Source organism: Mercenaria mercenaria, chromosome 1 (assembly GCF_021730395.1).
Source record: "Mercenaria mercenaria strain notata chromosome 1, MADL_Memer_1, whole genome shotgun sequence".
NCBI lineage: Eukaryota > Metazoa > Mollusca > Bivalvia > Venerida > Veneridae > Mercenaria > Mercenaria mercenaria.
The window spans coordinates 3,742,143-3,756,482 of NC_069361.1; the positions used below are offsets into that span (position 1 = coordinate 3,742,143).

General features: G+C 34.9%; 1 protein-coding gene across 2 annotated transcripts in view; it reads left to right on the forward strand.

Annotated features, from left to right (window-relative positions):
- LOC123545144 (adenylate cyclase type 10-like) overlaps window positions 1-14,340 on the forward strand; it is an 89,171-nt gene that overhangs the window by 29,428 nt on the left and 45,403 nt on the right. For both annotated transcript variants that reach the window (XR_006685273.2, XM_045331455.2), the window contains exons 12-19: window positions 46-122; window positions 7,081-7,317; window positions 7,460-7,616; window positions 8,516-8,702; window positions 10,703-10,786; window positions 11,854-12,134; window positions 12,298-12,526; window positions 13,300-13,543. Coding sequence is in view for 1 of the 2 variants with exons in the window: in XM_045331455.2 (XP_045187390.1) it covers window positions 46-122; window positions 7,081-7,317; window positions 7,460-7,616; window positions 8,516-8,702; window positions 10,703-10,786; window positions 11,854-12,134; window positions 12,298-12,526; window positions 13,300-13,543 (1,496 nt within the window). In the remaining variant the exon portion in view is untranslated. The remainder of the gene's footprint in view (window positions 1-45; window positions 123-7,080; window positions 7,318-7,459; window positions 7,617-8,515; window positions 8,703-10,702; window positions 10,787-11,853; window positions 12,135-12,297; window positions 12,527-13,299; window positions 13,544-14,340) is intronic.

Here is a 14,340-nt window from a genome sequence, read left to right on the forward strand (position 1 = left end):
TATCAACGACGACTTGAAGTTGGTAAATATAATTCTTAATTTCAGGAGAGTTTCAATAGGCGTGACAACAGGAACGACCTTTTGTGGGGTAGTTGGACATAACCAAAGGCACGAATACTCCGGTGCGTTAGAAAACTTTTTTTATATCACAAAGACATCATATAACTATGCTTAAAATATGAGAAAACAAACTAGATTCAAAACTTTGGATCGTAGTAGATTATACAGTTCCAGTAAACCATGTTTTATAATACTGACTGCATGGGTACAACCATAATATACCGTTTATACATTTCTGATTTTTATACTCGCACCAAAAGTTTTGGAACCGATACACATGTTGGAGCTTATTCTATTATTTGTAGTATCATAATTTCTTATACCAGTTTCCAGTAACTCTGGATTGTTTTGATAAAATCAGTTCCTCTTTCACTAATTTGTTTTCAAAGTTTACCTTTTTTAAGATTTGTGAAACAGTTAAATTTCACATGAGCTTTTAACATCATAATGTAAGTTTACACATAAAGTTCCCATAAATCTTTAATTTTGACAAAATTAGCCCTTTTTGACTTGGAAAATGTGCCATACTCATAGTTTTTAACTTCTCTGAAACCGTTAGAGAAATTGCTTATCTAAACACACACACACACATTGTAGTTAGGCTCCATTATGGAGAATGGAGAAATAACTGGTCCAGTACTTTAAGTTTATGTTAGGTATTTGATCAAGTTGGTCATACATTGCCATTGAAACTTTAAAGTACTCTCATATAAGTCATAATTCAGTACTTCTTTTCAAATTATATCGAAATGAACGGATATTTTTGGACCTGTGTTTTACTTTACTCTTTTAAACTGATGTAGAACTTTTTTCGAATAATTTTGATACAGAGATGTTTGCTCTATACACACCCATAATAAAGACCAGACAGTTGCCGAAACAAATAGACAATATAGTACATTGATCTCAAAAAGTAATGCAGTGAAAATAGTATGATTGTAAGTGTAGAAAAATCTTCAGTCATGAGTTTAGAGACTTTACAAAATAAACATATGTAAAAATACCGAACTTGATATTTGATATTGGGATACAAACACATGGAGAAGCCAAAAAGCTGTTAAAAATTAATTTGGTATTACATAAAAATGCTCATATTGTTCTCAAAGTATGTTAAAAAAGAATCTTTACCGGTTATTATAACTCAAACATTTTTTTCTCTGTTTGATTACGGTTGTGTCGTATGAGTTGGCCTAGGTCACCTTAAGTTAATTACAACATAAACTTGTATTGATGACTTACAATAAAAAACGGAAAAAGTCCTCCTCAAAAGAAATCCAAGCCAAACTCTAAAATGTAGGTAATATTTAAGAGCAGGTTCCTATAGATTTTAAGTAAACAAAGTACTGCAAATTTATCTAATAAAATCAATTTAACGAAATATTAGTATCATTTCTTTATTCACATGCATGCATTACATAATAAAGCACTACAAGAAGCATTTTTATAAATAATTGCCGTAATTGTTTATTGTTTATGAATTTCGGGCAAATGTTGATGTTTTCAAGTACCAAACCCATCTGTAGTGCTGTTGTAAATACATTTTGTTTTATGAATCCCTTATGATTTTTTTTCTGGTTTCTAACTTTAAAGACGCATGTTTTGTGTTCAACCCGTTTTAACTCCAGTATTAGAGGTATGTATCTACTATAACGATAATTAGCGCTGCTTAAACTTCCAGTTACTAAATGTCGCCCCGCGAACCCGCTAATTATCGTGTTTTCGGTCCGTGCCCTCGCTAAATAGCCCCACACCACAGTCATTTAAACTTGTTAATTCTCGTGTTTTCGCTCGGCGAGGTCGCGGGGCAAACAATCGTTATTTACGTTATTTAGCGGGGGCGCGGAGCAAAAACACGATAATTGGCGCCTCTAAACTGGGCTAGTGGGTCATTTTAGTACCCCACAGGTGACGAGAGGGCCATTCTACAATGTCGCCCCGCGACCCCGCTAATAATCGTGTTTTCGCTCCGTGCCCTCGCTAAATAGCCCCGCACCACAGTCATTTAAACTTGTTAATTCTCGTGTTTTCGCTCGGCGAGGTCGCGGGGCAAAAAATCGTTATTTACGTTATGTAGCGGGGGCGCGGAGCAAAAACACGATAATTAGCGCCTCTAAACTGGGCTAGTGGGTCATTTTAGTACCCCACAGGTGACGAGAAGGCCATTCTACAATAAGCGGCCATGGCCTCTTGTTTTTTGTTGTTGTTTTTTTTGAGTCGGCTAAACGCTGTCAAGCGTTTGACGAGTCCTTGCTATCGCCCGATTTCTCATTCTTAAATGGCCTCACAACACAGCGAAGTGATGTAGTTCCATTAGATTGTCTCTAATTTCAAAGAGTTCATTGATCGAATGAAGTTCATTTATGTCAATCCTATTTGCTATGACTAATATACGATGTAATCTGTCATATTTATGACTTGTAATTGTGCAATACTCGAATAAAGCCACGTTTTTCTTCCGCGGTAACTCATTAAGCATAAACACGCATAACGATTCTGCGGGATTTGGTAATACATTTGCGCATATGATTATTGTGACGAATTTTATGCCCTTTTGTCACAAAATAGCAAATATGATGTTCACAAATTCAAATAAAAACTGCATATTAACTTATTAGCCAAATTCATTTGTTACCCTGTCCGTTTCAAAAAATAATCTTTAAAATCATTGCGCTGTGCATTTTATGAATTGCGCAGGCTTACAAAGCTTGCGTAACATCCAGCGAAAGACAAAATATAGTTCCAGAACATACTGCTAGTATTTTATTGAGTGGGTACCTCTGAAAGCATTGGAATGTCTCTTATCAAAGAGTTTACCACATCGATGAAATTAAATTATGACAGCTTCATTTTAAATGACCCGAATAAGATATGTGCATTACGTTAATTCTTCCGCGAGACTTCGCGGATGAATCCTAACTACATTCTGGACATTTGTCGGCGAACACGCGTGACCTGTTTATAACAACGCTTCTACGACTTTGCGTGGGTTGAATTTTGCAGTCAGTAAACGGATAAATTATCGGAAGAAGAAGCTTTTACTGGTTTGTTTAGTTACTACTGATATTAAAAATGATTTTATTTCTTATTTTTCGAGAAATAAACAAAATCGGCGAAACATTAAATTGTATTTTCTTGTAGTTTTTGAAATCGAAAGTAGATCGTCTATGTTTGGCTGCTTTGACGAAACGAAACAACTTTTTTTATGAAAAGATTTAAATAAGAGGTAATTTAACCGTAAACTTCAATGTCAGATACTGCCAATTGCTGCTAAATGTCTTCGTATCATCACAATTTGTAAAATATATTGTTGAAACTGGAGAAAAGTGTAATCGTATCCGGATATAATATTTTGGGTAAATATCGAGCTGTGTTATGAAATTTTAACATTCAAGTAACATACATGATAGATATTATTGTAACAGAAATGAATCTAGAATTTATTTTTATTACACCTACATATAATCTATATCAGACTCATATTCTAGTCCTGAGGCATTATCTGAAAGTAAAAAGATGAAGTGACAGTCATACTTTGGATATTGTAATACTAGAAAGAATCTAGGTAATTTTTAGAACTTGAAACAGAAGATTTTCTGTTAAAATCGCACCAAAGGCTTATCAAGGGTCTACATATTCAAAAATTTCTTGTGGTAATACCCCAAACCCTACTTGCAGGAGGGGGTATCCTCCCACACCCTTCCCACATATTGCCACTTTACAGTTTGATACATTTGCCCTTTTACCACCTGCCGCAATGCCCATTTCAAAATCTGACTGCAATTTAAAGCGGAAAGGAACACCCCTCCTCACACCCACACTGCTACCGACCACGTAAAAATGGCTCAAACATTTTTCTGCCCAGTCTGGGCCTGTCTGTCTACATGATTCAAAATGGATAATTGAAAGTGGATGGACTTCGGGATAACAGACATGATTTTTAAGGGGTCAACAAGTCTGAAATAGAATAAATGATAGTTTTAACTAAAAAAGAACTGCATTTATTAATATCGGTTACACTATATATTGACACTCAGCAACATTTACATACATGTATCTCTAAACGCAAAAGTAAGTATACTTTAAATTGACATCACTTATAATATGATTGAACAATACCTAACATATGACAAGGCTATCGCCAGGCCCATTATAATATCTGTAAAATATCAGTTCTTTCGTCCATCCGTTACAAATTGTATGTGGCAATCCGCGCTGTAAAATTTTAATATTATAAATTGTCATATTCAAATTTTATCATGTGCGAATATATACCAGCCGATAATTGCCTCTTTTGGCAATGCCGGAGGCAAATGTTTACTGGAAAAATATATAAAGTCATGGGCAGTATCTTAGTGTCAGCTGTCAAATTTTAGTTTGTACTTTCAACATTTTTATTTCTGCGAACCACTCTTCAATTTTAGAGAAATATATTGGGTTTAAATACTTGTATAATGTCAATCAATGTTTAACTAGGCATTGACTGAATGTTCATTTCATTTATTGTAACAAAATCTCTCTTTAATTGGGGTAAAAACAAACTGAAACTGGTAGACTATACTGTCAGTACATCAATCATTAGCCGACTCAGGCCCTTCAGGCCTTTGATTTTTTGCTGTAAATGAATCAAAGGGCCTCAGGGGAGGTTAAAATAAACATTTGATCCATACTACAATGTTTCCGAAACTGGGGGGAGGGGGGTAGGGGTCCCCAAGGGGCCATTTTTGTTGCTCAGCAGATTATTCGGGACCATCGTGGGACCCTTAAGAAATGGCTCTTAGGCTTTTGGCCCACTAACCTAAAGTTGTACAGCGTCCGTCCGTCCATCAATCCATCTATCTATCTTCCATTCCTGTCTAACTCTTTGCAGGGACTTAGACATTTTTGTGCGCGTTCATTTCGCACCCTGTCCCTAGCGGCAAAGATAAAACGGTCGTTCTGATTGGTTAATTTAAGTCGTGGCCACGAGTTATTATATAGTGGCCACAATTTACTAAGTCGTGGCCACGATTTATTAAGTTGAGGCCACAGCTTAGTAAATTGTGGCCATAATTTTCTAAATTGTGGCCACAAGTTATTAAGTTGTGGCAATAATTTACTAAGTTGTGGCCACAATATAAATAAACTGTTGCGGATGTCACCTCTGTGCCACCGTAATATATACAATTTATTTATTGACTTTAAGTAAATGATAAAAAAGAGTATTTTCAGTAATTGAGGTAAATGTCTAAAGATAGGATATTAGATAGGAAATTTAGTGGAAGATGGACATCGGATATCTTTAAAGCTGACATTATGACACACTCAGCGGACATGTTCTTCGGCTTTTGGTGGCTATTGAACACAATACGAGTGACCTGTCACGTGTGTACTTACTTGTAAACACGTAACTACTCTGCAACATATTTACAAATTGATTAGCAATTTTAATAGTACAACCCTAAGATCGGTCAAAAAAACATCTCAGAAATCCTAGATGAAAATAGCATTTAATGAAATGACATTCAAATATTCAATGTGGGTCAATCTAAGAGAAAAAACTAGTAAATGAAACAATGTAAATAATCTCTTCAAATTCTATTTATCTACCCTAGTTTATTCATCAAACATAATTTATACGTTTAACTTTAATAGTCTCTTTGTCCACACCACATTGAAGTCGCCTGTTGTCAGTTCAATGTGTCAACCTTATGGACAGATTATTTTTGTCGTCAGCTAGAAATTTGAAATGTCTAGACAGAAATTTCATGTAATTCAACTCCACATGAAATACATTTAAACTGATTTGATATTAATCCAACAAAAGTTCTGGTATTATAACTTCTGGCAGTGGTGTGTAGTATATATGATATAGAACTGATGATATAATTTTTAAAGCATTATGTTAGAGGACCATATGTTAGACTTACTATAGCCCGTTAAATGAGTTACATGTATAGTATTATTAAATGTTTTATTTTGACAACATCATTTTCCAGTTTAGGTTTTAAATCTGTCTTCTTTTGTACATAACTATCCCCCTTTTGACAAAATCATTCCCACTTTTGGGCTTTGAAACAGGCAACATTTTGATTATTTCTCCTTTTGACTTTAAATCTGGTTGGAGGCTTTAAAAATGACAACTTTAATAGCTCGGAATCAAAGGAAGGTATATAATTTGACACTTATATAAAACTCTAGGCAGATAACTTTGCATACCATACCCCGTAACTCTGACTGACTTTTTACATTACATTGTGTCCCTTTCTAACGGTTTTTTTTTATCTTTAATGTTAAAAGAAATGACATTAGACTGCTGAAGAGAATTTAGTGATTTGTACTAAAAAAATTTCGCATTTTTGTTATTTAGAAATAACTTATCAACATTTAAAGACAAGAGCTTTCCAATTGCTGCAGGGAATGCTATAATTGTACATGGCATTCATTCAGTTATAAAGACTTTTGGCAATATCTGACTCCACAGAAGACATTTTACTGCAAGTTTAAATTTGCACAATAAAAATGAGTAATGAATTGATAAGAAATTCAGAAGAACCCCAACTTTATTAGTTTTAAATTTGAATATTTTTGAAATTAAATCCTTCTTCTTTTTGATTCCATACCTCATGTTTTTATTTCGATGTAAATGAGATGTGAAATCAAAATCTGTAGTCCTGTTTGGCGCCATATAACATATACTGTGTTGGTGCGCCGTAAAACCCAAATCAAATCAAAATCAAATCTCGTCCCTTCTTTTGCTTATTTTTCATATTTTTAAACATTTTATGATTTGATAGAACTGAAAGGAATTCCATGGTACTCGGTCTGTCAGATTGAACATAAAAAAGTAAAGTGGGTAGTATTTTAAAGGATACTTGATTATTGTACTATTTGAGCTTTTTAGTAGGGTATGGATTTTCATTACTGATAGCTTTAGTTATGTTTGTATGTATTTCCTTTCGTATAGTTTTAAGACAGTCGTCAAGTACATTTTACACACACATTGTAGTCATAACAACTTAAAATTGTTTTGTCATATTTCAGTGATTGGAAGAAAAGTTAATATGGCTGCAAGATTGATGATGCATTATCCTGACAAAATTACTTGTGACACTGATACGTATCAGTCCTGTCGATTGCCGCCGTCATTTTTTGAAGTTTTAATGACAAAGCGAATGAAAGGTCTGAGGAATATTGGAGTTATAAGACAGTTTGTCGGCTATTCGAAGGATGAGAAAATGGTGGCGAAGAGTATAATGCATACAGACTATCCTATTTTGGGTAATCACATTAATGTACTTCTCTTCTCATCTTCTTTAATATGTAAGTGTTGAATGTAGATTTTGGTAATATACATTTAAGTTGTTTGTCTGCTAACAATATGACCGGCAATATATATATGTAATTCACGCATATAATTCAGGTAGGCAAATGGAGGACTTCATATTCCGTGAACAACTGAAGGTGATCAGAAAAGAAGAGAACAAGAGACGTCATTTAGTGCTCAGCGGACCATCAGGAATAGGCAAAACAAAAGTTCTTGATCAAGCGCTTTTCATCGCTGGACAGGAGACGTTCAAGTTAGAGTCACAACAATTTCAATATGTGAATTGTTTTAGTGTTTACATTCCTAGATAAAATGTGTATAAAACGTGTATGCATAAGGGTATTTATTGATCGGATAAGCTAATAAACATAGTCTTTCTGACATTTAAGGCGTTTGGATAGTAAAATACAACGGGTATGTGCCTTGCAAAGCCTTTTTGCCTATTTGTATAGTACAATCAACACGCATAGCGGTGTCAGTTAGGCGAAGAAATGGTTTCGGAGGAGCCTTGATAACAGATTTGTGAGCAAAGTGAATTCTGGACGATATCTGTTATTTGTTTCCATTGAAAACAAAAGCAGATAAGAACGTCACATATTGATACGTTTGCACAATTTTCACTTATTTTCAGGCTTCAAATAAGTGGCTACCATTGAACAGATTATATAAATAGCAAAGTATACTTAAATGTTACTTTTTACTTATACGTATACTTAATTTTTTCCTGTATATTTTGCAAGAAATTTCCGATTATTTATAATGCATACTCTTTCGCATTAAAGTGTAGTCCCGTTCAAGTTAAGATAAAAATGATATAAATAGTGAAAAAATTCAATTTTATTTCACTGTTTAGACTTATTGTTACACTGAAAAGCATAAAATAAAAAAAATGTTACTTGCAAATGAATCTACTGATATTTGTAACGTCCGATAATAGCTTGGCATGACAGATAATGCCGCGACATTGGGCGACCTGTGGGTTTCCTCTTTTTATTTTAAACTGCAAGTGGAGCTTGCATCTGTCAAATAATCAAATTACTGATCAACGTTACATTTATTGTTATAGAAATCCTTTTATCACCTGTACAATTTTACCGGATTTGTTACGACCTGACTAAATTAAGCTATAAACTCTTGAAATATGTTTTTCAGCACCATATCGTGTCGTGTGGAGATGGAAGATAGCAGTTATCCTCACTTTGTGTCAAACCATGTCTTGCGATGTATGTTGAGTAACAAAGGTTATTCCGACCAAATCGACAAAGAACCTTACTTGATTGATGCCATTGGAGAAGATAGTGTGTATTTGTATGTTTTGAATGATGTTCTTGGAACACAGGTATCAGCTACGAAGTACATTTTAGCTATGTTCATCACAATCATCTTATTATGTAAAGAAATTTTTATGCATCATAGTGACGTTTGAAGAAATTGTTTTAACTTAATGTTGGCCATGACTGTACTTATGTTAGGACTATCGTCGTCACGCCAACCAATATGTATAGACAATTCATATATTACTTGCTTACTGCTTTACTTAAATCAATACACATTTGATCAGACCGCACATATCGGAAATAAAGAGCGTCATTTCATCACTGCCAAGGTTATATATTAAGCTTTCCTGAACCGAAGGTTTAGTGTGAGCTAGTATTATAGGTGGATGCTCTGGCGTCCATCGTCCGTCATCGACAGTTTACATAAACAACTATAAATAATAAAACATTTAAACAATTTCTTCTCAAGAACCCCATAATGAATCTTCATTTAATTTGGTCTGTAGTATTGTTGCAAGGTCCCCTCTAAAATTTGTTCAAATGGAGAAACCCGGTCCTCTTTTGGCTATTAGAGCTGAAACAAGAAATACCTTGGAACGATTTCTGACCATGAGCCGCTTGACACGTTATCACCAAACTTTAAACTATCTATATTCAAAAAGCACTTGATGGATTTTCATCAAACTTTGTCTTTAGCATCATTATCAGGTCTTCTCTAAATGTTATTGAAAAAAGGTACTTTTAGAGACCACTAAAGCTAGAAAAAGCAATATCTTTAAGGAGCTGGTAGAGCTGAAGAGAGAAATACATTTAAAAGACTTCTTTTCATGAACCACTTGACAGGTCTTCATCATACTTGGTATGAGGCATAATTATAAAGGCATGTAGAACTGAAATAAGGAAAAACCTTTTAATGACTTCTTTTCAAAAAATTCTTATTGGATCTTCATCAAATATGGTCTGTAGGATCATTTTGAGGTCGTCTTCAAATCTGTTCAAATGGGGAGGTGGTGGCGCGGCCCCTTTTAGGGGTGATTAGAGCTGAAAATAGAAATACCTTTAACCAACTTCTTCTCATGAACCGCTTGATGGAACTTCATAAAATTTGGTCTGTAACTTTATTATAATTGTATTATTTATTAATATTATTATTTTCTCCTGCTAGAGCTAAAACTAGAAAACGACTTATCCCAGGAACCGCTTGATGGATCTCTTTTGCCTCATTGTAAGATTCTATCCCCCATATGTGTTCAAAATGGGTGCACTTGTCCCTTAATAAGGGCCGCTAGATCTTAAAATGAAACACCTTAAAACAACTACTCGTGAACCGCTTCACGGATCTTCATTTATTAACACTTGATTTTCGGCATAATTACAAGGTCCTCTCCCACATTTGTTCAAAGCTGGCGTTTAGCCTCTTGTATGGACCGCTTGAGCTAGAACTAAAAAGTTCTTAAAATGACTTGTTTCTATCTCTTTATTAAACTTGGTCTGTAGAATCTTTATAAGGTATTCTCTTAAGGTTGTTCAAATTAGGCCCTTGGCCCATTTAGGGGGGTCCAAGGAGCTGAAAAAGAAAAGTCTTTGAACGTTTTTGGGTTTCGCACCAACACAATTATATGTGCCAGCTTTGATGGTGGACGAAGACCCCAGGTGCCCCTCCGTGCATTATTTCATCATGGGCGCACCTGGGTAGTACCATCTACCTTCCGTAAGACAGCTGGTAAGCTTCCTCACACGAAGAATTCAACGCCCCTAATGAGGCTCGAACCCACATAGGTGAGGGGCATGTGATTCGAAGGCTTGGCCACGGAGGCTCTCAAGTCTGAATGGCTTCTTCTCATAAACAGCTTGATGGATTTTTTTACAAATCTTGGTTATTAGCATAATTATAAGATCCTCCCCCAAATTTGTCAAAATGTTGGCACTAGAGACTCTCTAGGGGCCATTAGTTTATACTTAACACAGTTGTTGCCATTAATGAGTCAGTGTGTTATACACATTCAACACTCAAAGTCAGGTGAGCGACTTAAGTTCACTGTGGCCCTCTATTATCTTTTAGATTGAAAAGCCTGTTTCGCTTGTTGGTGAGAAGGTCGACGAAAAAGCAAAACGGAAACTACTTTTTAGGAAAATTGCATTTGAGGTAAGATTATATTAAATGTTCATAAAACATTATTAAAAGTCATGTTTTTGTTGCAGTATCCTATGTACAGACAGCGTTATCAAGTATCATCCACATTCCATTACCCAGTTTGTGTGAAAAATTCAAAGCTTCTTCGTTTTTTGTCGCTGATTGTTTCAGTGAAATACAGAAATGTGCAATAAATATTGGTTCAAAAGGCAACCTTATTGGATTCGGTCAAGTAAGATAGGGAAAACAGAAGTAAGATAACACGAGTTAAACACTATATAAACAAAAAATAAGAAGACATTGCCTTGATATTTTATTAATGTTCCTTCAGTTTTATAACTTAAGAAATTCGCATTTGAATATTCCATACATGAATGTCAATTACATGCCGTAATGCTAATATACTGGTTGTATAAATCTGCGTACTATTATAAGGGTAATGTCTTGTAGGTAGTGGTCAAATTCAACCAGTAGTTCTTGTTCATTGGTCTGAATGCTTTTCCCAGTTTCCTGTCTAAATGGACCAAATTCATAAATGAAAGTTTCCTGTTCTGTTTTGATTGAATGAGATCTTGTTTAAAGCCTTAACCCCTTCTCTTTTCGCACATAAAATATCTTTTTCACCAATAACTACCGAAGAATGTTACATTGCTTTATTTTCTTTTTATCAAGCAATTACATGAACTTTTCTTTCTATTTTTTAGTCACAGTTGCATTCCTTGTAGCAGCTTACATACTTAGATGCTGATCTTTCACTGTTTGATTTAAACTGCGAGTTATATTCACCTGTCTTGCTCACCTGTTACTTCTACAGTCTATGAGACACTAGTCTCTATTTTCCACTTCGTTTGAGTCAAATGTTCCACTAAGTTTGAAGGTTTTTAAGCTATTGATCACTTTTTTATGGTATATCTAAATGAATATTGATTTGTTTCGTAAAGTTATACCCTTAGGGAAAAAAGCTAACTTGGTCAATCAACTATGAATGTCTAAATGTTTAACACATTATTGTAAGTTTCAAGAAAAACGCTTCATAGTATAACCGTATCCATTAAAAGGTTGTTGTTTTACTATTTTAGTGCCTAGATACCGAAGGGACTGTAATTGTCATCGATGATGCACATAATATCGACGCGTTTTCGTGGACATTTTTGTGTGAGCTTTTACCTTTGAAAAACTGCTTGATAGTCCTGAGTGTTAGACCGACAATTTTGGATGTTCCTTCATGCCCAGAGACTTTGTACTTCTTCCAACACTCGGAAGTTAAAGTTATAGACTTGAGTGCACTTGATCCGAAGTATGTTGCTCCGCTTGCTTGTCAGATGATGAATGTTTGCAGTATACCAAAGGACTTAGATAGGTATTGAACGCTTGATTTGTCTCCAAATGTTGCAGATTGAAAATAAATTTTAAGTAATTATGACCATATGTAACAGCATAATTCTGAGCTTAACATATTTAACATAATTCCTCCAATATTAGCTGTATATCCAATAATATATTGATTAATATTATCATTTAAGTCTTTTACGAGAAAGGAGTCATGGGGTTCCGTCATGGTGCCTGGAAATCTTGCGGGATATGCTTGAAAAGAAGCAGCTAATAATAGTACATGATGACGGACGAAAAGAGTTCAAACACTCTTTTATTGCTCCAAACAAGTCATTGATTACAACAGCTGCAACAATGCATATGTTGAGTGTACCCAGCGATGCAAGAGTACAACAGCTTCAGAATTTCGCTGTCACAGAAGTGAGTGTCATATAGATTTTAATTTACTTCCTCCTCACCACCGTGAGTTCTACCTCTGATTCATGTGGGGAAGTTGGCAGTTACTTGCGGAGAACAGGTTTGTACTGGTACAGAATCCAGGAACACTGGTCAGGTTAACTGCCCGCCGTTACATGACTGAAATACTGTTGAAAAACGGCGTTAAACCCAAAACAAACAAACAAAACCGTGGGTTCTAACCGTCGCATATTGTATTGTGTTCAGTTCTTTCGTGTGAGAAAGCAACCCAGCTGGTCGGTGATTCTAGCCTTTGTCTGAAGGAGTTTCGCCTGGACGGATACATTTACCGTCAAATGGTGGAAAGGCAATATATATGACTGTATATGTGTTTGATGTAAGCGTTTCTTGTGCATTTGCTTGTTTTGTAAAACGTTTTAGTTTATCAGAAATACCAGTATAACGGTATTTTAAATTGAAGTTATCATGCTTATGATTTCTGAGTCAAATCAAAGCTCATTCATGAATGTTGAAAGAATTATACAAGTGCTTTCAAGTTATACAACTATACGAAATATATAATTTTATGTCACAACTTGATCACCGGACGAAAATTCAGGCTGCCTATGTGTACCTGCATGCTAGTTTTCACACATACAACCAAAAGATAATAGGTAAGGGTAGATTTCTCGGAAGCACAGTACACATATACGAATGTTTAACCTCGGTAGAAATACTTAATGCTTCTCATTTGCATTATTTATTAATGCAATGTAATATTTTTCGGATTTCCCTAGATAGAAGATGATGATATACAGTCTTCAGACAAAGATTTGTTATCAGACCTTGGGTTTAATACCGAACTCAAAGAAGGCTCGACTCTAAGACTTTCTTTGTCGGTGCCATCAAAAGAGCTCATAGGATGTAAAAAAGACGGTTACAGCCAGTCAAGACAAATTAGCAGAATACAGATGGAAAGAATTGCAATATTTGCCAAGGGCATTGACTCTAATGACTTGCCTGTACCGGTTTCTATGAAAGGTATTGCTAAGTACAGCTTAGCACAGCTAGAAATTGTTTTGTATACACTGATTCACCAGTTACGGTATGTGATGGGTTGCCTAAGCAAAGACTAGTTTAAATTCTCTTTTGTGTAAACTGAGTTACGGCCTACCTTAAATGACTTTATCATGCTAACCATTTCCTTATAAATTCATCTCTTCGACATGTTTTATAAAGTATTACGTCTGTTTTACACTTAAATCGTTGTGCTTATTCAGAAGCAGTTTGTTTTGCGATTTTAGATTCCTGTTAAGTCGGCTATATTCAATGCTTCTATTTTTTTATAACAAATCGGAATGTGTTCTATAAATTAATTGATAATAGAAAAGGCTTAATATGATATGTACATTGGTCTGTAAAGGGTTATATACATCCGACGGAAGCCGGAATTCAATCTGCAAATTTAGAAATATATATTGTTTTTTATATTTAAAGGAAATAACTGTCTGTCGGATATGTTGCTTGTTCAAAATTTCCTCAAAGTGACTTGAAAGTTTTATGACCAAAAGGCCAGTCAATCCTTTTATATTGTATTTCTTTTTGCAACTCCAGTTTTCAGTCTCAACGAAACAGTGTTGGAAGGCATGTCAGCCACACCTGTTATGTGATATTAGATGCACATTTTTCGTAGATATAAGGCGGAATTAGCAGCATCTTTGTCATACCAGTTAATCTCATTAATATGTATTTCATTTTGGGCGACTGATTAAGATAGACACAGTTTGAAACAAAACCTAAAGAAGAAGTGTTTTCAGTTTATTTTGGATAAGTTCTGC